This window comes from Furipterus horrens, unplaced genomic scaffold (genome assembly GCF_987537825.1).
Source record: "Furipterus horrens unplaced genomic scaffold, mFurHor1.1.pri manual_scaffold_12, whole genome shotgun sequence".
NCBI classification, from domain to species: domain Eukaryota; kingdom Metazoa; phylum Chordata; class Mammalia; order Chiroptera; family Furipteridae; genus Furipterus; species Furipterus horrens.
In genome coordinates this window covers 2,710,519-2,734,180 of record NW_028327182.1, presented here as the reverse complement: position 1 = coordinate 2,734,180, position 23,662 = coordinate 2,710,519, and the positions used below count along the sequence as shown (strand labels likewise).

The following is a 23,662-nucleotide window of genomic DNA, read 5'->3' as shown; positions in this document are numbered from 1 at the left end:
GCGACGGGTCTTTCAGATCAAGTCCCCCCGATGGAAGGGGCTGGGGCCCTGCTGCAGACGCTGCCTTCCACGCGGTTTGGCTGCGACGCTAAAGCGCCAGAAGTATGTTCGTAAGCACAGGTCCTATTTTCACGACCTAACCAATGAACCAGAAATTACATTTGTGCCTCTCGGAAAGGCACGTTTTCCTCAATTAAAACTTGAAAATCTATATCTGCTCATAAAAATGTCGAACATCTTAAAACATGAACACATGCTGGGGTAAGAGCGATCCAGCAGCTGTGGGCCGCGCAGATGGGCCGCCGGGGCGACAGAAACGCTATTCAGCTCTTCAGAAACAGGATCTGAAAGGCCTCCTGTGTTGGCGCAGAGGAGCTGATTGATGCCCTTCTTTCTAACCCAGACGTTCCAAAGTTAAAAGAGAAGACACAGCTGTACTTAAAACCTAAATCAATACAAGCAATGATAATGTAATAGAGTTCAGATTCCGACTCACTTGAACTAATATTCCAGCTTCTGTAAGATACGCAAGGCGAGTGTAGATAATAAATGAGTCAAAATTGCCATGCCATTATGAACAAGCAGTAGTATAATGTTCTTACGGGATATTAAAAAAACACAGTTTTTTGTTTTGTTTTGTTTTGTTTTAGAAACAGAGATGGAAATCAAAACCCAGGGAAGCCCTGTAACATCATAAGAGACCAAATTTGAAGTCCTCGCATTTCTTCTTTCAGCCAGAAGAGCAGGAGCGGCACCAAGCAGAGCCACCTTGGAGCGCACACCACGGAACCCAGGGGCGGGCAGAAGTGGGCGCACAGTTGCTCCTCCGGAAAAAGACACGCAGGCGGTGACTTTGACAGCGGCTTTATTAGCTCACGAGGATGCCACGGGGGCACAGTGCCGCGAGGGACGACCGCGTGAGTCCCACTGTGGCATTGTCGTGAGTTAATAAAGCCGCTGTAAGACACTGTCGGTGCCGCTACACTCCCAAAGTGCCCTTCCTTCTCCTCGTGGCGCTTTCCCGAACTGTCCTCGTACGATTAGAGCTGCCACGTGTTGTCCAAGGTCAGTCCGCACCCTAGACCTCGAGTTTTATGGCATCTCTTGGGGGGGGGGGGGGGTTGGCACCCCACAGCCCCTAGCAAAGTGCCTGGCAGGAAAGAGCGCTCCGTCTAGTCATACATGTACTCACACGTCAGAGCACGTCCCCCTGCCTCCTGCTTTCCTGAGGTCCTAATCTTTAAACTTGACCCTTGGCCTCCAGTGGAAGGAGCACCGGGGAAGAAGGGGCTCTGGGAAAAAGTACGGCCACAGGTGCCCCTTGCGGCCCTGTAGAGCCCCCCAGGGCTCCACAAAGGGGCTCCCCAAGAAGGCCCGTGCTCCTTGGGCCAGGCCGAGGTGTGACCTAATGCTGCTCCCTTTGGTCCGGTTTCACAGTTTCCGCTGAGAAAAGAAAGCAGCAGCCGCAGGGGCCTCTTGGGAGTTTCGTAAGCCTCTGTCCACAGCTGACAATCACTCGGACGTTGGGGAGTGAGACAAGTATAAAAAAAAGTGCCATATTTCACAACAGCTGAAGTGATTTTCTGCCAAAGCCTGTTTTAAATTCGAAGTGTTTTCTCTGCGCGTACGAGGCAGCGCGGGGTCTCGGGCGATAACGCGACCTGCTCCTCGAACGCTCTAATGTGCAGAAACAGGACATGTTATTTTTATATACCACTAATGATGATAATTACTACTGACTCGAAATTAAGCAAATCCATATTTGTTTCCAAGGTCAGTGGGTTACTTGAGAATATTTGAAAATATTTGCTAAAGGGGCGCGAACGGCGGAGACTCTCACCAAACTCCATCTGTCGGAATCTGCTAACTGGCTTTCCCCACCGGGCACCCCTCTGCTCCCGCAGAACAACGCCTCCCTCTGCCAACGGGGGAGGGCTCTCACCCCACTTAGAGACGGGGCTGACTTTTACCCAGAATTACAAGTTCCAAGCAGGCTTTGTGAATGTGTATCTGAGGACCCCGCTACGTCACACACGAAGCCAGCAGCTGAGGGTGAATAGAGAATTCGAGTTTGAGTTTCAAAGTCAGGATCGTCATCAAGACTGTTTTTCTATGTTTTTAAAAACCCTCCACAGCTTCTCACAAAAACACCACGAGAATACTCACGCAGATTGTTTAAAGAAAGGGGCGGTCAGGGTTTCACTGCCATCCTAGCCCCACCGACCTTACTGCTTTCTACTCTTCACTCCATGTGAACGAACAGATATTGTACGTGATTTCCATCATTTGTATGTTTTCAAGGGATTAAGAAATTTGGATTACTGAAATTTAGGGAAACCCCTCGACGTTCCTCTTTTATAAAGATTCCACGTGTCTTTTAAGGACGTTGAACGTAGTAAGAAGTACTTGCAGACCGATCATCATGGAGTGATCTTCCATGTCTATGTCAAGTTTATCCCTAAACCTTCCCTTCTGAAGGAGGGGCTGCTGCTCCAGCCTACCCAACGAACGTCATTGCTGCTGGCCCTGGGTCTGCTTTGTTGCCACTAATCATTTTCTTCCTCATATCTCAAAAGCATATCGGGTCTATCCTATACATCTTTTCTTCTCTCTCTCTTCAAGTAGTAAACGGAAAAGATTCTGAGCCCACAAGTCTGCCACTACTATCATGGGCCACCTGTCCCTCCCTCTGAACACATCACGGGCACAACCGTGCATTGAGCACAGCCTACCCTGCTCCCCATTGATGTTGAGGAGTGAAGGTGTGCTTGAACTCTGACCTCCGACCTCAGCTTTCCTCCAGTGTTCAGATCGCTGACCCATCAGGCCTCAGTTGCTCCAGAAGGAAACAGGATGGAGGCCTCTCACAGGTCCCCTGTTCGCTGTGTTCAACCGACATTTCTGTCCCCAGATCCCGCCTGACAAGTCTTTACAGAGAGAGGAAAGAAAATGAACAAAAGCGACGAATACGAAATGTTGGTGTAACCTGGGATTTTGAACCCATTTCTTTCCAAAACCTTTTGATGGGAGGTCCTTTAACATTTAAAAATTATAATCCCCTTCTCTGGTCTATCCGTCATAGGTGGGATTACACTTTCCAAACGCTACATGCCCGAAAGACAGAAGAAGAAGAGGGAAAAGAGCCCCCGCAGTGCAAACCCTGCCTCCTGAACTGCCTGACACAAAACTTACAGATCTGAGAAGCTCATCATCATCCTGTGAAATCTAACAGCGTCTGTCATCACCAGCAGGAAAGCAAAGCTGCAGAGCACAATCCATTAACTTACGGGAAACCTAAGGACATTGATCCCCGCGGGCCCTCCTCCGAAACACCAGTATTCCAGTTCAATGGGGTGAACACAAAAGCTTCCCTTCAGCACCGTGGAAATCACAGGATGTATAACGTCAGTTTAAATAGGTAACGGGAGTAAACAGGAAACTCCGCGCCCCCGCCTGGCATTACTTTGGCGGCGGCTCCGCTGGGAGAGCCGGAGGAGCTTAGCACACGGGGCTTCTGGGAGAACCTGCTTCCCCCTTCAAACTCCACTTTGTCCACCGAAGAGTTTTAAAAGAAGCCATCAAGGTAAGAGGCTGCATTGGAAATGAAATTTTAGTGCCTGTCAATCAAATAATGTAAACCAGACACAGTGCCCTATGAACGGAGACCCACTCCTGCACTATTGTTTTGGGTTTTCTTCCTGTACTTGGGCTTTGAGTAAAAGGGAAGGAAACCCCAGTTAGAGCATCTGCGGCGATAAAATGGGCTTTTCCAAGTAGGTCCCACGGATCAGCGGCCTCCCCGTTCTCTGGAGAGCACCCAACAACGCAGGCCGCGGAACCCCCACCCGTCCAGCTTGACCTTCTACAGCTCCAGATTACGTAGTGAGAGCAGCCCAGGGGGTTCTTCCGTACGGACACTCGAGCGTCATTTCCACGGCTGTGCCTGGGTGCTTCCCCACGGGTTAGCTTGCTTAGTGCCCTCAGGATGTCCTGGTAGTCCATCCACGTGCCGGGGGGACGTGTGTGACTTCATCCGGACGTTCCTTCTCCGTCTAAGCCAAGGTGGCCGTGCCCCTCTCCCACCCAAGAGCCTGCAGAGGAGCCAGCCTTGCCCACAAGCCACTCCGAGTCTCAGCTGCACCGCGTGGAAGAGAAATGCAGGGCTGTGCTCGCGAGGCCGGTTTTAGGTGTTACATACAAAACGTGTGTGCCTGGTACATGGTTAGCGCTCAAAAGGGTGTCGTAGCTGTTCTAATTTTCCTCGAAAGAAATGATATGTCTATAAAATAATTATTTACTAATCCACAAATAGTGCCTCAGTCTTCAAATGCAGCCAGATACGTGGTGATCAAGCGATGTTGCTATTTAAAAATACCTGCACGAGCCACATCTCTGCTGTCTCCATTGAAGAAATTCTCTTGGAAGACCACATTTATTTTAAAAAATACTGGCTTGCCTGCATGAAATATTTTCAAAATCTTGTTTTGAATACATTTTAGAAGTCTGCAGTGGTTATCTCTGGGTGCTTTTTTATAATCAACATGTTAGTTTTATAATTATAAGTAAATAAATAACTTTAATTGGGGCCAACTGTCCTTTTGAGTACATAGCTGTGGTGCCATTTTGGAGAACGGACTTGCTCTTTAAAATAGGTAAGTGTTTCCTGGTCAAGTAGGACGAAAAGGGCATTTTTTTCCTTTGGGGACCCGTGATCAACACCCAACCCAAAAGGAGTCGGAATGAGACGCTTCTTCTTGGGCGGCTCAGGGGCCCGTAACTCCCAGGAGGAGCTTCCGGCGTTGTTTGGACGAGGGGATGGGCCGCTGATGACAATGTCACTTTAAGTGTCTCACTTCACAGTCTATCTCGTCTCGGCGTAACGATGCCTAAAACGTCCCACACTGTTTAGTTTTCATACTCTCTCTCCCCGCAGGCTTTTGTGAATGCACTCGACTGAGTCCCTGGGCGGTTTTTCCTTCCTCTGAAGTTATCCGTCTATGACTTGGAGATTAAGCAGAGCCAGGCAGAATGATGACAGAGGACCGGAATACTCCCTAGCTTCGTGAACCCAGGCCAGGCGTCACATACATGTTAGGGTCTGAATGTCTTCATTACAAAACGAGGATGTCCCCGCTACTAACCCTACAGGTCATCAGGAGGAAATAAAACACATGCCTGCGGCGCGCTCAGCACAGCGGCTGGCGCTCAGTGCGGCTGGTGGTGGCTCCAAAGCTTCGTGGTGGGGAGCAAAGGCCCCAACCAGAGGGGGCGCCTGCCTCATCTTCGCGCAAGGCTGACCAAGAAAGGGCAAGAGAGACTGGGGTGAGAAACGGATGGAAGCTCCTCTCTAACCATCTCGACTACCTCCCTCATTTAGCCCTCAACTCCCTGGAGGTCAGAAGTACCAGGTTAGTACTTCCCACGTTCCACAGAGCGCGATTTCTAAGGGGGCCGGTGAGTCATCAGCGGAGGCAGGAATCAGATTCGCCTTGTTTCCAGTTGGTTCTCCCACAGTTCGCTGTCTTTCATGTGCAGATGATTGTTACGCAGGGATTTAACTCAAGGCTTTCCGTAAAGAATGCCACGGAGGGGCTGCTTCATGGGTGATACTCTGTTGGTGCCCTGGTGACATCTGAAGAGCCCCCGGGTGGGCACAGATGGCTAAAGATTCCAAAGAGCAACAGCACGCAAACAACAGGCCGACTGTCACGCAGCACCTGCCCAGAGGGGCGTTTCGAGTCGTACACCACGGATTCCTGCTTCTCCTCTGACCCCCGCTTGCCTCTCATCTGCGTGTTGGGTAAACACACCCCACTCTCCGTAAGAGGCTGAGCGTGGGCATAATCAAAGAACTCTACTACTTTTAAGGAAATTTTGTAAAACCTTTCTAGCCATGGACCTAAAACCATTCTGTCCGGATACTAGAGTCAGAGAGTTATAACATTTCTTGTCAGAATGATAAGACGTCATCCATACTTGCACGTCGCTTGAAAGAAAGGATTTTTATCATATTCATTTTTGTGTCCCCAGTACCTGACAGGCGATCCTGACTAGAGTAGGTCGCCCAGAAACGCTCGTGAATGCGTAAATACACTTGACCTTAGCCCAAAGGCCGGGACGTGATGGGAGAGTAAGTGCACCGTTCCATTTCAAACTGCACTGCAGAGGGCTCCTTTTAAGGTAACTATTGCCCAAAGGCCTCTGAGGGATTGATCAGCCCTGGCCGGGAGACCCGGTTGGTTGGAGCGTCGTCCGTACACCAGAAAGGGAGTGCGTTCCATCCCCAGTCTTACCCAGGTTTGGGGTCTGATCCCAGTCGGGGCTCAGATGGGAGACGACCCATCGTTGTTTCTCTCTCACATCAACGTTTCTCTCTCTCCCCCTTCCTCTCTCTCTCAAATCACTAACAAAAAATAGCCTTGGATGAGGATTAAAAAAAAGAAAGAAGAAAAGAAAAATTGGTGAAGAACTCACATTAGCTTTACTGTGGAAATGAGAGACTCCGTGACTCATAAATGCAGTAGAGGCTGGAGCCCCTCCGCTGCTCACCTCAGAGGACCTGGGTGAGGACCCAGGGGTTTAGGCCCCTGTGGTATCACCTTAACGGAGAAACACTGAACCGTAAGGTGCTACACAGACATTCAGGATCACCATTAATCATCATTGTTATTATCCCGGGGACCCCGGAATGCCAGGATGCCACGGGCAGCTCTGTCTACTGCCCCCGGTGGTCACCATGAGGCCACGCTGTCACTAGGACACCATGCACATCAGCCTTTCCTAAGAGCCAGACGGGGGTCACGGTGTGGGTCTCCCAGATCCTATGAGCCGCATGGGTGGTTCCGCTCTCAGCGCACGCAGCGACCAGCAGCGGTCACGCGCCAGAAACAGGCTGTGAACCTGTTCACACCTTGGCTTCCTCACGCCTGAAGCGGGGGTGGCATCGGTAACTAGCACGCAAGCAGCCAAGGGGACCCTGGAGGTGGACATTCAGCACAGGGCCCTCCGCCCAGCGCACGCCTTGGGGCTGCATTTTCTTAGGCGGAGGAACAGTTTTCTAATTGCGGTCTGGCCCAGGAGCCTGGAGAGGGAGGCTTTTCTAAACGGAAGCGAGCTGCTGTGTGTGCTAACAGTGCCCCTGGGGGTCCCCGCCCAGAAGCTTGTCCGTCAACCGAGAAATCGCGTTAGGTCCTCAGCACCGTGCCTGGCCCAGGACAGGGGCCAAGCGGGGTGGCTGTTGACAGGACAACTGTTACTGGTCCATGCACTCCGCAGGCACGCACGGCCCCTCCTGTGCCTCAGGGCCTGGGCGAGGGCGGCCGGACTCTCCTTCCCCTCTGGGAGACTGTGACTCAGGAACCGGGAGGGACGAGGAAGCGGTGACTGGACGCGAGTGTGGATACGGAGGCCGCACTGACTCCAGCAGATCTCCCACCAGAAAGTGACCCTGGCCGGGCCTTCCAGGAAGCTGTCTCCACGGCTCACGCGGCTCGTGAGTTCAGAGCCAAACTCACAGCAGAAGGGGCTTCCCGAGCAACCGCCCCTTGCTTGGGAGCCACGGTCACCAGGGCCCACCTCTTACGACGTGACCCCAGCCGGCGGCTGACGGGGGACAGACGCCACCTCCTCCTCCGTGCGACTCTTCAGAACTACGCAAAATCAACCAGAAATCCACGCACTCATTTTATTGGATGGTCCATAATCCTTCGCATGAAATGGTGAACTGAACTTTCAAACCCAGGAAAATGTCTTCTTTCGCATTATTAAACGAGGCCCTCTACGCAGGACTTCCACCAGCGAACGGGGTTAGTCTCCGTAACTCCTGAGACGAGACTGGTCAGCGCCGATGTTCTCCGCCGAGACAGCTGCGCACGAGGACAGTGTACGGGGCTGGCAGACCCGTGCTGGGCGTCCTTGGTGGCAGGGGACTGACTTTGTGGCCACTTCTCCTAACTTCCTTTTCTGGGTAAGCTGCTCTAGGTGAAACCTCCACAGGAAATAGCCTTAATGAATTTAATAGCCACGGTTTAATAAATTAATCTATTATGGGCATTGCAAATAAAATTTTAATTAAAAAACAGCTTAATTAAGTTCTCAAAACAAGCCTTGGACCTGAAAATCTAGCCTACCAACAGTGTAATTTGTCCTTTACTTTGAAAAGGAAAACTAAATAAAATATTTGCTTCAGTGCATGCAAAGATAATCATTAGAACTCTGTAAACACCAGGGGTTGTCTGATTGCCTTGTTTCATAAAGACGCCATTGGAATCAATTAACAACCAAATAAACCAAACACACCATCGCTCTCGGGAGAACACGATGCCTAGGAGCAAGGGGGGCAGGGTGCGTGGGCGGTAGATGCTCAGGGGAAGGCACTGAGGCCCCTTCCAGGTCTAATGCCTGGTGACTCTCCATGTCTTCTCTTTGATCTTACCTAAACGCCACCCAGTCTCCAGTGATGGTGACCTTACACATCCAGGCACGATCCACTAGAGACTGGAGGCCAGGCCCTGTGCACAATACAGAAGGGAGCCTTCCATTCGATAATGATTAATAACATCAAGGTGGGACCGCGGAGCATTAAGCCCAAAGCAGGCCCCTGCTGAGTCCTGCCTGAGTGTGGCGCAGGCCCGGCACTCCTGGCTTGTCCCCGCTCCCATCTCTGATCCTGGCAGATGTGGCTCCAACACCAGGAAGTGCGTGGTCCACGGGCTGCTGCTGGTGGGGGCTGGTGGCCAGCGCTGCACCAGACGACACCGGCAGGCAGCCTGGGTCCCTTCCTGGGCTTGTGCCCTCTCCCATAACCCCACCCCGAGGAGGAGCAAGGGGGTTTAGGGCACCTCGTTTCCTTTGGGTGCGCGGCCTGGCTTTAGAGGCTCACCGACCTTTTGGCCACCTGGGCCTGGAGACGACCTGGTCTGACCCTTCACCTTTTAATGAGGCCTCTGTCAAACGCCACCCGGGCCAAGGACATGGGAACAGGTGTTTGGGGGCATAGCTTTGAAGCTGATGGTGATTTTGATGAACAAGCTGTAACTGATGATCTCTCCGAAAGACAAAATGTTAGTGTGATGGATGATTCGTGCTGTAATGCTAACGGAATCGCACCGGTGCTGCCAACCATGTGAACGACAGCTTAGTGCTGTTCTGGATTTTTTATCCCAGTCGGAGCCAAGAGTGTGGTCAGGGGCTCTGCAGCCTGAACACGGGCTCTAGAACGGCTTCCTCAGCCGTGGGAACAAGGCCGAGGACTCGACGTTTGAAGGGGGTGGGTGACCTAAGGCCGGAGCGAAAAGCGCTGCTTTATCAGGAAACAGGCCTTTTCAAATGCTTTATCCTCTACTGTGTTTTTAAAAAATAAACTCGTACCCTGTGCTTATTAAGGGCCCGTCAGTACGACAAATGCTTTATGAGTATTAACTCATTCAGGCCTCGTAACAACCCTCTAAGTGAAGAAGAGGAAAAAGAAACAAGATTAATGACCTTGCTCAAGGACCCCCTGCTTCAGAGGTGGAGGCGGGACTCATGCCCAAGCAGAGTGGGCCCCGGAGCTGCTCCTCACCACGAGAGCAGGACGCCACGTTCCCATCTTCCATCACGCCCACCGCCCCTCACTGCAGTGTGGACCCAAGGTGACCTGACGTGCACTGTCTACACCGCGCCAGCTCTGCGGCCCCGGCGAGGCAAACGTCTGCATCAGCGTTCTGACGGGAAGGATGCTACTTGCACAGATGTTAGTGACCGCTGCACAGCTGGGACCAGATGCCTGATGTCGGCTCAGACAGCTTTGGTCCCCTCTGCACCGTGAGAACGCTCCCCTACAGCAGCGACGCTCACCCGCTGCGCCACGCACACGGGAGAGCTGCGAGGATTTGTGAAACGTGCAGAACCTGACTGCTCAGTCAGGGGCCCGGGCCTCCTGTCCCCTAGACTGTCCGATAAAAAATGGTAACAGCCAGCACAGCCGTTGCCATCTGGTGTGAATGAATCAAAATTATTCCTATTTTTTCTTGGGAGATCAGCAAGAAAGGTATTTTGTGGTGTGCTGCAGAATTTCAGTGATTAGTCCATGTGTGTCCCGAGATGAAAAAGGCCGAAAATCGCAGCTCTGAAGGACCGAGTGCACTTTTTCTTTGGCTCGTATCGCTTCGATTTAGGTTTAAGGGCTAGAAATCAAACACCTCCCCCAGAGTTTCTCTTCTTTCTTTCCAGAAAGAATAAAAGATGACGGTACTTGAAATATGGTTTATTTTCACTCAACAATTGTTCTTCTTTTATGTCTATTGCTTATGGAGCTTTTGGGGGAGGGTGCTAAAATAAATATGTAACAGACTTACAAGACGGTGGCCGCGATTCGTGGCCAGGAAAAGTGTGACCCGTCATCGTTTGGGGAAAGGTCTGTGGTGAATGCAGCTCTAAGCCGGCCAGAGAGGGGAGCGCCACCCTGTCACCGGTGTGACATCACGGGGACGGCCCTCGCCTCTCTGGGTGGTGGGGCATTGCTGTCACTTACACTGTAACCGTTCCCAGACACCCAGTCAAGTATTTGTATTTTAAGGATATTTTTCCAGTGGTAAATATGACATTTCATTAGAAAGCATTCTCAGTGACCCTTCAAGAAACCTGGAAATGTCTGCACTTCACCCGTTGGAGAGAGGCTAAGAAGCATAGGAGAAAACGTTCCAATTTCACGTCACTGCGAGTAACTGTATTAGTTTTCAGCAGGTTGCAGAGTTGTTATCTCTTGTTCGCTTAATTTCCTAGATAGGAAGGAGGAAGACACACTCAGCAAACACCGTGTTCATGATGGCACAGCGTCCATCACTCCCTTTCACACCGAATAACGGAGCCACAGGACTCTGAAATTCTTTTATCCGAGATACAAAATGCCTCCAAGGAAAGACTGTCTGGGAACGTAGATGGCGCGAGGCAGCGGATAAGCCAAGGCGATGTTACGTAGTCACGGCCTGTTCTAGAGTGTCCTCCTGCGGCTTCTGGAAGCTTGCTCTCCTTCCGGTTAAAGAGACGAGTTCAGTGGTTTGAGCAGCATAGTGACATGTGTGGCTTTGCCAGGATAAGGCCACGGTTCCGAATTACTACCCTGCCCCACAGTCCTGACGTGCTTTGACAAGGATGCTATTTCATGGCTCAATAACTACTTGTTGACTAACTACAAACATGACAAAAATGTTTGTCCTTTAACTTGGACTGTTTTAGAACGAAACATTCAGGGATTCTGGGAAAGAAGGGAAAAAAAAAAAAGCCCAGGAATGTTGTAACACTTTCAAAACACTTTGTTTTCCTTTTGCAACATCACTAAACTTGCAAAAGGAAGGAATAAAAATACACTGTTGGATGGACCCCCAGAAAACTACAAGGTCTCTAAGCGAATTTCTCTTCCTAGATTGTTTTGTTCAACCTAAGCTAGGAAGGGACAGCAGAGGAGTGTGTGGTTTTCATGGCCCTGTGTCCCATGTCTCAGTGATCAAACTGGTGACGGGCAAAAGTCGTACCCAGCGGTCTTTTCCAGGAACCCCGGCCAAGGAACGGAGCCGTGCCTCTCGTTCAAGGTAACCAATCGCCAGCAACAGATGCCCGTTGTCCGTTCTTTACTCCCGTTCCCGGAGGAAGTTGTGCCGTGGCCCAGGGCGGGCTGACATACTGCAGGCAGCTCAGGCAGAGTCTAAGTGCCACCCTCCTTACCAACAGAAGAACGTAAGACGTGGTTATCCGTTTTTCTCTGAGAAGTTTCCCCTTCAGTCCACTTTATTATGGATGAACTGTAGCTGATAAATAGATGCACTGCTGGAGAATTCAGGAGACGGAACCTTCCTTACAAGCCAGGCTTTGTTTGATGAGACTAGTCCCGGATTGCGTGACGCTGGGCAACTCAGCTTTCCAGTTACATGTGGGGCCAGCAAGTTATAGGCACCGCAGATGGACCCCCACTAAGACCCTTTTTATTGAATTAACTATATTTTAATTTTTTATATGTATGGGGAGCAACCTCGAGATGTCATCCTCAAATGTCATTTAAGAGTTTTAATTTTTTACTCGGTACTGTAATTTCTAAATTAAAATAATATTTTATTAGTGAGATTTTTTTTCTGATTATTTTTCATTCGTCCCAGTTCTAGGACCAAATCAATAATGAATCTGTCCCCAAAGATAATTTGATAGAGCCCGACCACCGTTCTGCCTGAAGAATGCTGAATTTGGGAACAGGGTTGCTGTTCTTCTGACCCCCCAGAAGTCTGCGTGTGCACAGCTCAGGGCAGGGCAGAAGCAGGTTTACAGTTGCTGGCCTGGCAGGTAATACAGTGATTGATAAATGATCAGAGAATGAAGTCTGTGTCATGGGCTCACAACTGTAAACACCCTGTATATGAAGTTTGTACCCACCTGTCGTGCTGTGAATAAGGGGGGCCCTGCACTTGGCCCCTGGGGCCCCGCTCTTCTCGGTCATCTTTTCCTAAGGAACCCCATCCAATCCGATAACCCCTCAGATCTACAACTCCGATTTTGACTTTTCTCCCAAAGCTATACCTGCGAATGCAACCTTTGGCCTTTTATATCTGGATGTCTAACAGGCATCTGGGCCCCAAATTTGGCCAAAGGGGAACCCCTGCTCCTCAGCTGTCTCACGCAAAAAAGAGAAAAGGAGAAGCACCGTTTGCAGTCACGGCGCGCACACCTGCCGGCGGCCCCATTGGGGCCTGCGGCGCTGCACAGCCCGGGCTCCCGGTCCCCCCCTCCCCTCCCCTCCACTGCCACGGCACGCCCCACATCTGTCCCTTGCTCTCCGTCCCATCACAAACCCCCTGGTCCACATCACTAGCCATTTATTCAGCTCTTGCCCCTTCTCGGCCTCAGACCCTCCGTTCCTTACCACACAGAGAACCCCATCCAAACTCTGCTCCGCACCGGGGTCCAATCTGACCTTACACCCTGCCCCTGCCCGGACTCCTGACGTCTTCCACCACCCGTTCATCATTCTCCAGACACCCCGGCCTATTTTTTCCTGTCCCTGTGGAAGGACAAATGCATTCCAACCTCCTTTCAGCCAAAGCTTGTCGTCGGGGCTTAGCATGTGACCTTGTACTGGACACATGCGTCTGTGCGTTATCATGCGGTAGCTGGTGTATGTCAGTGGTTCTACAGCCTTCCACCCGGACGTCCCACTGAGACACCTCCAGGCCTTAAAAAAATGCTGGTCCTCAGGCCCCATCGGAACCGAGTCAGAGCCTCTAGGATGCGGCCAGGGTCTTCCTACTCTGAAAGGCCTCAGGGGGCACGCTGGGCAGCTGGGGCGGAGAGCTCTGACCCCAGGGGTGCGCGCCTTCTCCGATTTTCACTGCGCATTTACTTGACCTGAAGTTTTTGTGATTGTTAAGATGAATCACACCTAAACGTACTCCCTTTCAAGAAATGTTAAGGAAAAAAAAGCAGCCCTGACGCAGCAGGATGACGGTTCTTTAGAGGAAAGTGATCATAACAAGCTCGCTGCTGCAAGACACACGAAAACGACCGCCCGGGACCACCCCGTGCCTTTCTGACATCAGGGAGCACATTCAGGCTTTAACGAGAAAATGGTCACGGCCCTCGCTCCGTCCTTGAGGCCACGCCGCAGTCCAGTCCTGGGCTCATGTTTACGTCCCCTCGCCGGGTGCTGCTGTGGGCTTTGAGAAAGAAAGAGCCTGTTTTAAGAGGACAGGAGCCCACTGAAATGTGGTGAAATTGGCGTTTCTAAGGAAACTCCAACTTTTCAGTGTTTTAAGTTAGTTCAGTGATTTTCAACCCTCACGGCGGAGAAATCTGTAGAAGACGGACTACCTGACTGCTTAGTCAGGGCACTGACCCTTTCCCCTCAGGCTGTCAGGTAAAACAGTGACAGCAGCCGGCACAAGAATAGCCATCCGCTGTGCATGAATCCAAGTCACACCTACTTCTTTGTCAGGTTGGCAAAAACCGTAGCATGTTTCGGTGTGCCTCAGGATTTTAGCGATTAGTTTGTGTGTGCCATGAGATTCCAGAAAGAGGCTGAAAATCGCCGCGTTAGTGTATTCTTGGCAGCAGTATAACTTCCTGTGTCTAAGAGAAAGTATTTAAAATGTGACTTTAAAAGAGATCAAAAGACTTGGACATCAATTAGTTCACAAGCCACCTAAACATTGTTATACGAGTACAAAGGAATCAAACGTATGGATTACATTTCCATTAAATGAAGAGTCAGGTTTTAAAATAAAGGAGCAGAAAGCTTTAGAAAACTCATTTGGATTTTCTCAGACGTTAACTTTGAAAAACGGTTCAGACGTCTTACAAACACCGGAAGCTAAAGGGTGTCCTCCTGCCTGGAGAATTTAATGATGCCATAAAAGCCGAGACCGGTCATCAGTGGTGGCAGATTCGGGACCTAGGGAAGCCCAAAGAACCTGTCACTCACCCACCTTGAAGAGTTACAGCCCTTGGCTTCTTGTGTCCATGGCGGTGGGCAGGGCCTGCCACACAGGGTCCCGGACAAGCCAGACATACAACTGTTTGTCACACACACTGTCTAGCTAAATAGGATGACAAGGGGACAAGCTATGTTAGGTGCCAGAGTTATCTGTCACTCCAGGAGGAAAGAAAGAGCTGTTCGCTTGGTGAACTTGGTTCTGCAGGTTTAAACTAACTCAGGTGGCAGCGAACCTAGAGCAAGGCTGGGAGGCCCTGTAAGGGGCAGTGTGGTGTGACAGCAAACGAGTCCCGATGGCCTGCGACTTCAGACAACTTGTATGCGTAACTTTAACGGGCTTTGTCGTCTAGGGAACAGACAACCATCACCACCATTACAGGAATAATCAATACTGAGATGACCGATGAGGAAAACCCTTGCGGACCTGTGGGAGGATCAGAGTCTTGGGAAATTAAGAAGCGTGCTGTGGCAAAACTGCCACAATCCCATGAAAATCGGGCAGCTACTACAGAATTGGAAATCCCAAGGGCTCCTAACATTGGTTCTTTTTTAAGCAATAATCCCTTTTATAATTTTGTAAGGAAACGAACAAATCTGAGCATCGTGCAGACCTCCTTCCGCGGGCTTCAGCACTGTGTCATTGTGCTGTGGTGAGAAATGCGTTTTGCCATTATGTATCGTTCCCTCCCGCCTTCCTAAGTATAAGCCCAGAGCACTCAGATCCGCAGCTTCCAATATGCTTAAACAGTTCTCCTCGTCTCCCTGTTTCTTCAACAAGACGGCCTTTCAAGAAGAGGAATCAGAGTGGGTCAGAACAAGGACTTCCCTCCTCGGGGTGTGAAACAGCAGAAGGGAGACCTTCAGAACCCTCTAGGCAGCAAACACAAGCTGGTTATAAATCCCTTGGGACGCTGTTCTATTGACTAAGGATAAAGAGAAGACGATTCTAGGGAAATTAAAAAGTCCCAGCAGAAAAGCTTTATCTGATAGAAAAAGATTAAAAAAAGAAAAAAAAGAAAGAAAAAAAGCCAAGAGCCTCCTACCGCCTCCTAGCGGGGCGCCACTCTCTGGGGGACCCTCACACAGGGGGCTATTCTCACAGTGTGGACGGAACCATCTACAGAACACTTTTCCCAGTGAAGAATACTTTCGCCTAGAACCGACGCCAACATTAATAACTTAAGTATTTCAGTGTCCCATGGCCAGAGTTCCATATTTTAGCGACCTTAGCAAGAAAACCCAAGAAAATCAATTTGCATCTAAAAGCTCCCGCATGAAGCTGGCTGCGCTCCGTGGCAAGCATCCCAGCCCTGGGCAGAGGCCGGCTCCGCAGAGGACTGCCGGGTCCCAGCTGAATAACCTGCTGGCACCTGCTGTGAGCAGAGCGGTGAGCAGATTAGGGGAGAGCAGATATTAATATTCTGATTAAACGTCTCAAAACCTCACACTGCTATTGCAAAAAATTATTGCGCTCGGTGGTTGTAAGTCTGCCCACGACACTATCTTCCTTCCCAGGTCTAATTTGGATGAAGGCCAGGCTGCAGCTGGCTTTGACCTCGGCTTCTAGAAAGACCAGGCTCAGCCCAGGCGGCCCCCTGGGAGGATCCATCGATTTAACAAACATAACAGGCTTCACTAACAGAAGCTGGGAAGGACGCGTTTGCAGCAAGCGTTCTGGAGTCACGGAGCAACCACAGTTGACCAGACCACAAAAATTTCCCTCCCGCCGTCCATCACGCAGATGTGACAATTGAGCGCGCAGGCAGGGAAAGCCACAGCCGGGCACCCATCGAGGTCTGATATGCACAGGAAGGGCTTTGAACACCCAGTCAAAACTGCGGGGCTACCACAACTTACTTCTGGGTCCAGACCAAAAATCTGTTTATTTCCTGGGTGCTTTCTAAATGGGGCCTCTGTGCTGGAGGGAAAATCTGGAGTGAACCTCTCACCCTGAGGGCACCGAGTGCTGGAACGGTCTGTGATCCCCACTTTTCGCTTGATCAGGGAGGTGGATAAGGGTTCTATGCTCGGGGGGTGGGGGGTACAGACTCAGGCCTCCAGGCCGGGTTCCGCCCTGCTGACGGGACCGCGCTGGCCGGTGGGCGTGCGGGGCCAGCACCTGGCAGCTGTGCTTACGGCTCTGCAGCAAGGAAGACGGGGAGGCGCCCAGGCAGGTAGCAGGTCCCTTTTCACCCTGGCGCCCTTCCCTCTGCCCAGGGTCCACACCCTCCTCTCTAGAACGCTCTTTTACCCCAGTGGTCACTGACCAACTCTGCTGGAGAGACGGCAGGCAATGGGGTCAGAGACTCCGCACATGGTCAGCGCAGGTCCCTTCCAAGCACGCTCGCCCCGATTCCTGAAACACCTCCCATCAGCGAGCACGTGGGGACAGCGGTCCTAGACCCCACGCTGCCCAGTGATGCTGGTGCCATGGGCCTGCACCCTTACGGGGCAGGTAGGGTGTGCTGACCAACCGGACCTCAGACTCCCAGCTGGGTCTCTGGGAAGACTCAGACCACTCACGGCCCCGGAGGCTCTACAAGGACGCGGTGGTTCCACCGAGCCAGAGCAGAGGTGAGGCCCCCAAGCGCAGGCTGGGAGGGATCACCAGGGCCGGGCTTCCTTCTGGCCGAAGCAAGGATTTTCCAGGACCCCTGGCTCCCAACAATCGCCTCTTCTCTTCCCCTGACTCCTGGGCAACGCATTCCACAAGCGCGGCCCTTTTCTGTAGCCTCCAGGCGGCGAGCGCCTGATCCACAGCAGGACAGGGGCTGCGGGCAGCTACTCGCGCCAACAGCGGGTCCACCTGTTTTTCCCCAAATCCTCCCCGCCAGATGTCTGCTCTCCCAGCGCCGGGGACCTGCCCCCAGCTCCCTTCCTCCCACCCGCGCAACGGCTGCGGGCGTGTTCTGCACAGAAGAGGCCAAGTCGGGAGCGGGGTGGCCCTCGGGGAGGCCCCCCTGCCTGGGTACGCGGAGGCGGCCGGCCCAGATGGAGCGGCCCCCTTCGGCAAGGCTGGCGCGCGCACCTCCGCCCCGGCTCCCCGCCTCCAGCAGCGCCCGGCCGGGCTGTCAGCGCGAGCGGCGGGTAGAGCCCACCGACCCTCAGGGGTCCGCAGGCGGGCACGCGGCCCGACCCCCGGCTCTGAACCCCGCGTGGGGGCCCGAAGCGGCGGCGCGACAGGGACCCGGGCGGGCGACCAGCGCTGCGCCTCGCCCGCCCCCCCTCCCGCCGCGGGCTCCCGAGTCTCGCGGGCACCGACCTGCCAGCCGTCTCTCCCGGACGTTTCTCCACAGCAGGTCCCAGGCTCTGGCCGTGGAGTCGCGCAGCTGCTCGCTGATGGACCGCCTGAGCTGCGCGGGGAACGGTCTCCCGTCGCTGGTCATTTCAGATCCGTCTTCATAACTCCCGGCGGGGTCACCACCGCCGCGCCCGCGTGGCCCGCAGCTCAGACTCCCGGCGACTCGGGACGCCGGACGCAGGACTCCGGCGGGGGTCCCGGGACCCGCCGCGCGCGCGACATGGGCGCACCGTGCCGCGCTGGGCCGGGACGCGCTGCCACCCGGGCTCCCCGCGTCCGCCTCTGCGCTCCGTCCGCCGCTCTCCGTCCTTCCCACTGTCCCTGCCCTCGGCCCGCGCGCGCTCTGCTGCCTCTGCCCGCCCCCACCCTGCCTGGCCGCCTCGCGCCCCAGTCCTTCCCGGCGCGCTCTGTCCGTCTCCCTCCCCCACCGCAACTTGACAGCCGGGTCCCCACCGCCCTCCCCACTTGGGAGTTTCCACTCCCTTTTCCATTTCGTTCAGAGACCAGGGGCTGTACCCTAGTGCTCCTATTTCCTGATAGTTACTATTTTCCAGTCTTAGAAACCGCCCCCATCACAGCCACGCAGAAACTTAAACCAAGTCACAGCGAGAGCCCTGACAACCCGTCGTGTTGTTCCCAGGGCCCAGGCACTGGAAACAAGCTCCTCCGTCTGGAGGTTTGGGTTTGTTTTTGGCGTTTAGTACTGCTGCTCTTGTGTTATAGGTTCCTTTTTCCGGGTTCCGTCAATTAAACAATTTTCTGGCTGCAATCTACAATCAAATTCAGATCGTTTACAGAGTCAAAATACAGTCATTTTGTAGGACGAGAAGAAGTGTAAATATTAAGGTCAAACTCTGGGGAACCCACAGAAAGTAAATTTACATACTCTGGTGAAGCATTCGAATCAGTAGGCAGTTGGAAAGGTAGGTATTAGGAGAAAGTCGAATATGCGAAAAGAGTTTTAAGGTATTTTAGTCAAAACCGGAAAGCAGGCTTATCCTTCGAAACGAACCTATTCCTGCAGGGAAGAGGGAGGAGATGGTCTGGCGCCCGGTTTCCTGGGCTCCAGAGCTGGCCCAGGGGTGCAGCCAGCACTGGGTCAGACCCCAGGGTGCCCTGCTGTGCCCCAGGGTTTGCTTGGAAAGTGTCGGAAGAACCTTAGAGAAAAAGTAATGATGGCATTTCATGGAACTCAACCACATGATAAATTTCCATCTTAAGTTTGGTGAGAGGACCTGATATATTTCAAGAGGATTTCTGAATTATGGGAACCGTCAAATTGCTTAAATCTCACTTCTTTTTAAATGTCTTTGAACCAGAACTTCGAGTGAGAACCAAAGTTTAGTTAGCTGTTCCCTCATCCTTATATGCTGTTGCTTCTAGGCTTTTGCATTTCAGGTGCTCCCTGTGAAGTCTGAAAACTAAAGGAAACGACCCGATCCTTCCTCCATGATACAAATTCCTACCGACTCAAGGAGAAAAAAACTAACTGCTGGGCTCCCTGAAGTATTCCCTCCCCAGTTACAGTTTTTATCTTATTTTGTTATTTTAAATAGTCAGAAGGTATGCACTGGGAAACACATGTCCGAAAGAGCTAGAAAGTCATGACTGAGGTTCTTTGTGCCGCTCGGTGGCCCTCTGAAAGCGTCAGGTATGAAGCAATCACTGAGTGACGGGGCAGAAGTGGACTTGAGACCATGGCCGGGGTTATAAAGTAATCCAGGTGGCTTTCGGGGCTGGCGCCACACACCCTTGCGATCACACCCTCTGTGCCGCCTGCGTGCGGCGGTGACCAACGGCTCTGCAAGGAGCGGGGGCTGCGTTGTCTTGAAGTGACCGCTGTACAGTCAGTCCCACAACGAAATGTTTCACAACCGCATTCCCGGGGAAGCTTAAAAAGAAAGGCCTTGAATTGTATGAAACTGAGGCCGCAGCCGCAGGGTTACAGCCACAGGGCTGACGGGACAGGAAGGCTGGGGCGAGCTCCCCGCCCGGCAAGCTCTGAAGGCCCCCCGCGCTTACTGTTTTCTGTTCTCATGCACAGCTTCGCTTACAGTCAGGCGTCACAGAGCAGGGGTTTGCCTTGAACGAAGGGAACAGGAAGATAATTCACAATTCCGGCCTTGCCAGCTGGCTCCGTGCTGGCTGTAGACAGCACATGCACTGGGGACGGTCCCGGGGAAGCCAGATGAAACCCTGAGTGATGCGCTCGGAACAGGGGCCGCCTGGGCGGCTTGTGCCCGATCCGGCCGCTGGGCCCGCGGAGAAGGCCTCACAGCTGCGCAGAGGCAGCCGCCACTCTGGGAACCTGGTGGCCACCCGGAGTCTTCGAGACGGGCCTTTAGACAGCATCACACCACATTCCACACGCCCCGCATCCAGGCCAAAGCGTAGGTGGGGCCCTGCCCTCCCCTCCCCGTGGGAGTCGTCACGCGTGCTGGTGACAACGTTGCCAGACTTAGAGGAAGAAACAGGCCGCTCCCGAGCCCTGACACCTTTTTCCTTCCCCCTCCCCACCACCCCCACAGTGAGAGGGTCTCCGTTCTCCCCCAAGACCCAGTCCTTGGACAGTGCCCAGCTTACCACTCCTTCGCACCCGCCGGGACATGGCCACATCGGTCATTTCCTCTCCATCATACGGCCTCACCCCTCTTTAAGTCGAGCCCAAAGCAAAGCGAAGACCACCAGAGCGAAGCAGCTGCCTCTGCCCCGAGTCCCCCGGAGCACTGCAGCCCGACGCCCTGCCCCCGCGCGGAAATGTGGCTTGCCAAGGCCCCCAGGGAACCATCCGATTGCTAAATCTGATGGACGTTCCAGCTGTTTTCCTTTATGGGGCGCGTGGGGGACGAGGTCCGGCTGACTGTCCCCTTCCTCCGGACACTGCCTGGCCTCCTGGTCGTCCACCCTCCCGGGTGTCTTCCTCTCGCCCGCGCATGTCCACACGGCCTCAGTGTTCGCCTCCGGAGCTCCTACGCCCTTGAATGGTGGCATTCCCCGGGGGTTCACGTCTCAGCCCCCCACCCCCACGTTGTCTTCAGGCTTCAGCGGCTCTGGGTGGCTTTATTCCTTCCCATGAGTTCAGCCCTCACCCCCGGAGGCCCGGCTTGGCACAGCCAGACGTACCTGTGCTCTCCACGAGCGTGGCCGGAGGCAGAGCCTAGCCGGACTGGCCGCGCGTCTGCGCCTCAGCACGGCCTATGCTCAGGGCCGTACTGTGGACTGGATGAGACGGGCCACTGGCACAAAGAAGGGACTCGATCCTCGTCACCGTCAGCCGTGGTACCATCACAGCAGCATTCTGCCAGCCTTCCCGGAGCCCCTCCCGGGCCTCTTCTGGCTCCCAGTCCATCTCGTGACTCCGCCTCCTATTTTTAAATCGCTTTTTATTTCTCAATTACAGTTGTCATGTGTTATTGTATTAGTTCCGGGTGTGCACCGCAGGGATCAGACGTTATGTAACTTACCGAGTGTTCACCCCGATAAATCTAGGACCCCTGTGCCACCACACACAGCTAGCAGAGCGTTAGTGACTGTTCCCACGCTGTACTTCACAGCCCGTGACTGTCCTGTAACAGCCGGCTGGTGCTCGCTCAGTGAGCACATGCAGAACGAATGAACGACTGTGCCCCAGCGCATCTATCACTGACCTTGCCACCAGGTGCTTCTCAAGTTTTCTCTCCACGCCTGCCCTTCCTTCTCTATTCTTACACCAGGCAAAGGGTGCCGCTGTCCCCCCAGCGTCCCAGAGAGAAATCTAGAAGTCTCTCTCTGCCCTGGAAGTCTTACGGGTGCATCCATCTTCCTGGTTTAGTCCAGGGGCTCCTTTCCTCCCTGGGTTCCAGCACTGCGAGATTTGTGGGGAAAGTTCTTGCTCTCACTGGGCTCCACGTCCCTGTTCACTCCTCTGCTTCAACGTCTGCTTCATCATCCTTCCCTCGTCCTTCGAGATTCGAGTCCGATGTCACCCCCTCCTGAAAGCCTAATGCCTTCGTCCCCTCCCATGTTTCTGAGCGGCGTGGGGCTGTGTCTGCGGGGGACACAGGGGTTGAGGACAGCGGCCTGCTCCCCTCAGCCTGCCTGCTGGCTCGAGTCCCGCCGGCTGGGCTAGGACTTCTACTTCTGAATCCCTGGTGCCTTCCGCAGGGAGCAGAGCATGAAGGATACTTTGCTGACTGGGTGGGCGTCCCACTGCAGTTTGGGATTGCTGGGTGTTTCTGGAGTCTGCTCCTTGGTGTAAATGTGAGTTCTAAACACGCTTGTGGTGTCGTTACCATTTTTCCTTCTTATAGGAAGTTTAACTATAGAAGTAACACCTATGTATGATTATAGCTTTTAAACACATAAAATTAGAAATAGAAACATTAAAATCACCTGTAATAGTACCAGGAAGGAGCTGATAACATTTGAAAATTTTCATTTTGGCGGGCCTATTTTTAAAAATTGGAATAAATTTTGTACTAAGTTTTGATTTTCTTTTCACTTAGCATTAGATTGTGAGCATTTCCCCAATTTGTTAAGTTATCTGGGTAGCTCAGTGGGTGAGGGTGTCGGCCCGGTGCACCAGGGTTGCGGGTTTGATCCCCGGTCAGAGCACGTACAAGAAGCGACCACTAAAGGCACCGATAAGTGGAACAACAAATTGGTGTTTCTCTCTCTTTCTCTCCCTTTCTCTCTCTCTCTAAAATCAATAAATAAAAAAGTTAGCCTTTAAAATATTGTTTTTACTAAATATGTCAAATTCTGTGGGACAGACACACACCATAAGTTATTCTGAAACTTGCATAATTTTGGACATTTCATTCCAAATTTCTGAAATTACAAATAATGCCATGACGAACCTTCAGCAAGTGGGAGAAAAAGGATGGTTTTCTTTCTCCTCCTACGGACACTGCATAAGTAAGACCCATCGCCACTGCAGCCGCTGCAACCAGCAGTGAGCAGAACTTACCCCCGCCCACCCACACATACGGACGCCAACGACTCTGCAGTTCCATTAACCCTCTCGTTCCTACGGACCGTCCCACCCAGAATAGGGAATTAAAGTCCCCTGTCCACTGGCCGAGCCTTAGGTTTCCTCTGCGTAAGGGAAGAACCCGGCTTCTCTCAGCACCAGACCCAGCCCTTGGCCAGGAGCCGGTGGTTGGGGTCCGCGGCTGCGTGTTGGTTTCCCGCTTTACCGGAGGGAACTAACTGCCTTCCTGCCGTGACCCAGTTCCTCGGGCTGCTGCCGGGGGTGAAGAGTTCACCAGGACGCTCAGTGTCTAGGCGTGCTCCCTCCCCGCGACAGACGTGACCCGGCAGCCGCGCCCTGCCGCTCCCTCAGGCAGCTGCGTTTCAGGGTCTGGCTGTTGGAGGTCCCGAGACAACAGCTCGTGTTATTTATTTCTTCCTAACAACGGTCGGCGCGAGTTCTGGAGAACCTGCTCTCCACGCTGGGCCCTTGGGGCGCACTCACCGGTCTGAGCCTGCCAGGGCAGGTGTGTCTCAGTGTCCCCTGCGGCATGCTCTGCATCTGCCACTCTTCTGCTGCCAAGAGCTTGGATAGCTTTTTCGGGTTTGCTCTGTTAATTAAAATATTTTTGAGCTCCATGCTTTTTTGGACGGGGGTTAGTGTTTTCCTGATAGAGACTGGAAAATGCCCGGACCTTCAGGCTTAGATCATATCATAATAGCTCAGGGACTTACAAGTACTGTAGTTCTGTTTTCTGTTTTTCCTGTATGCTTTGGGGAGCATTATTGTCACCTAGGAGACCCTGGGTTCATGTGCCACAAACCCCTCATCACACTCACAGGCTGCGGGACTGAGGAAGTTTCTGGAGATTGGAATTGTCGGTACATCCCCTTGTGGATACCCTGCCCCCCACTCCCACCCCGTCCCCCAGCCTTTCCGTTCTGTATAGGCCGAG

At 52.8% G+C, this 23,662-nt stretch overlaps 1 protein-coding gene across 1 annotated transcript in view; it reads right to left on the bottom strand.

Annotated features, from left to right (window-relative positions):
* Positions 1 to 17,981, bottom strand: part of STARD13 (StAR related lipid transfer domain containing 13) — a 166,561-nt gene extending 148,580 nt beyond the window's left edge. Inside the window, exon 1 of the mRNA XM_090258913.1 lies at positions 17,718 to 17,981. Coding sequence (XP_090115039.1) covers positions 17,718 to 17,841 — 124 coding nt within the window. The 5' untranslated portion in view covers positions 17,842 to 17,981. The remainder of the gene's footprint in view (positions 1 to 17,717) is intronic.
* Positions 17,982 to 23,662: the final 5,681 nt, after the last annotated feature.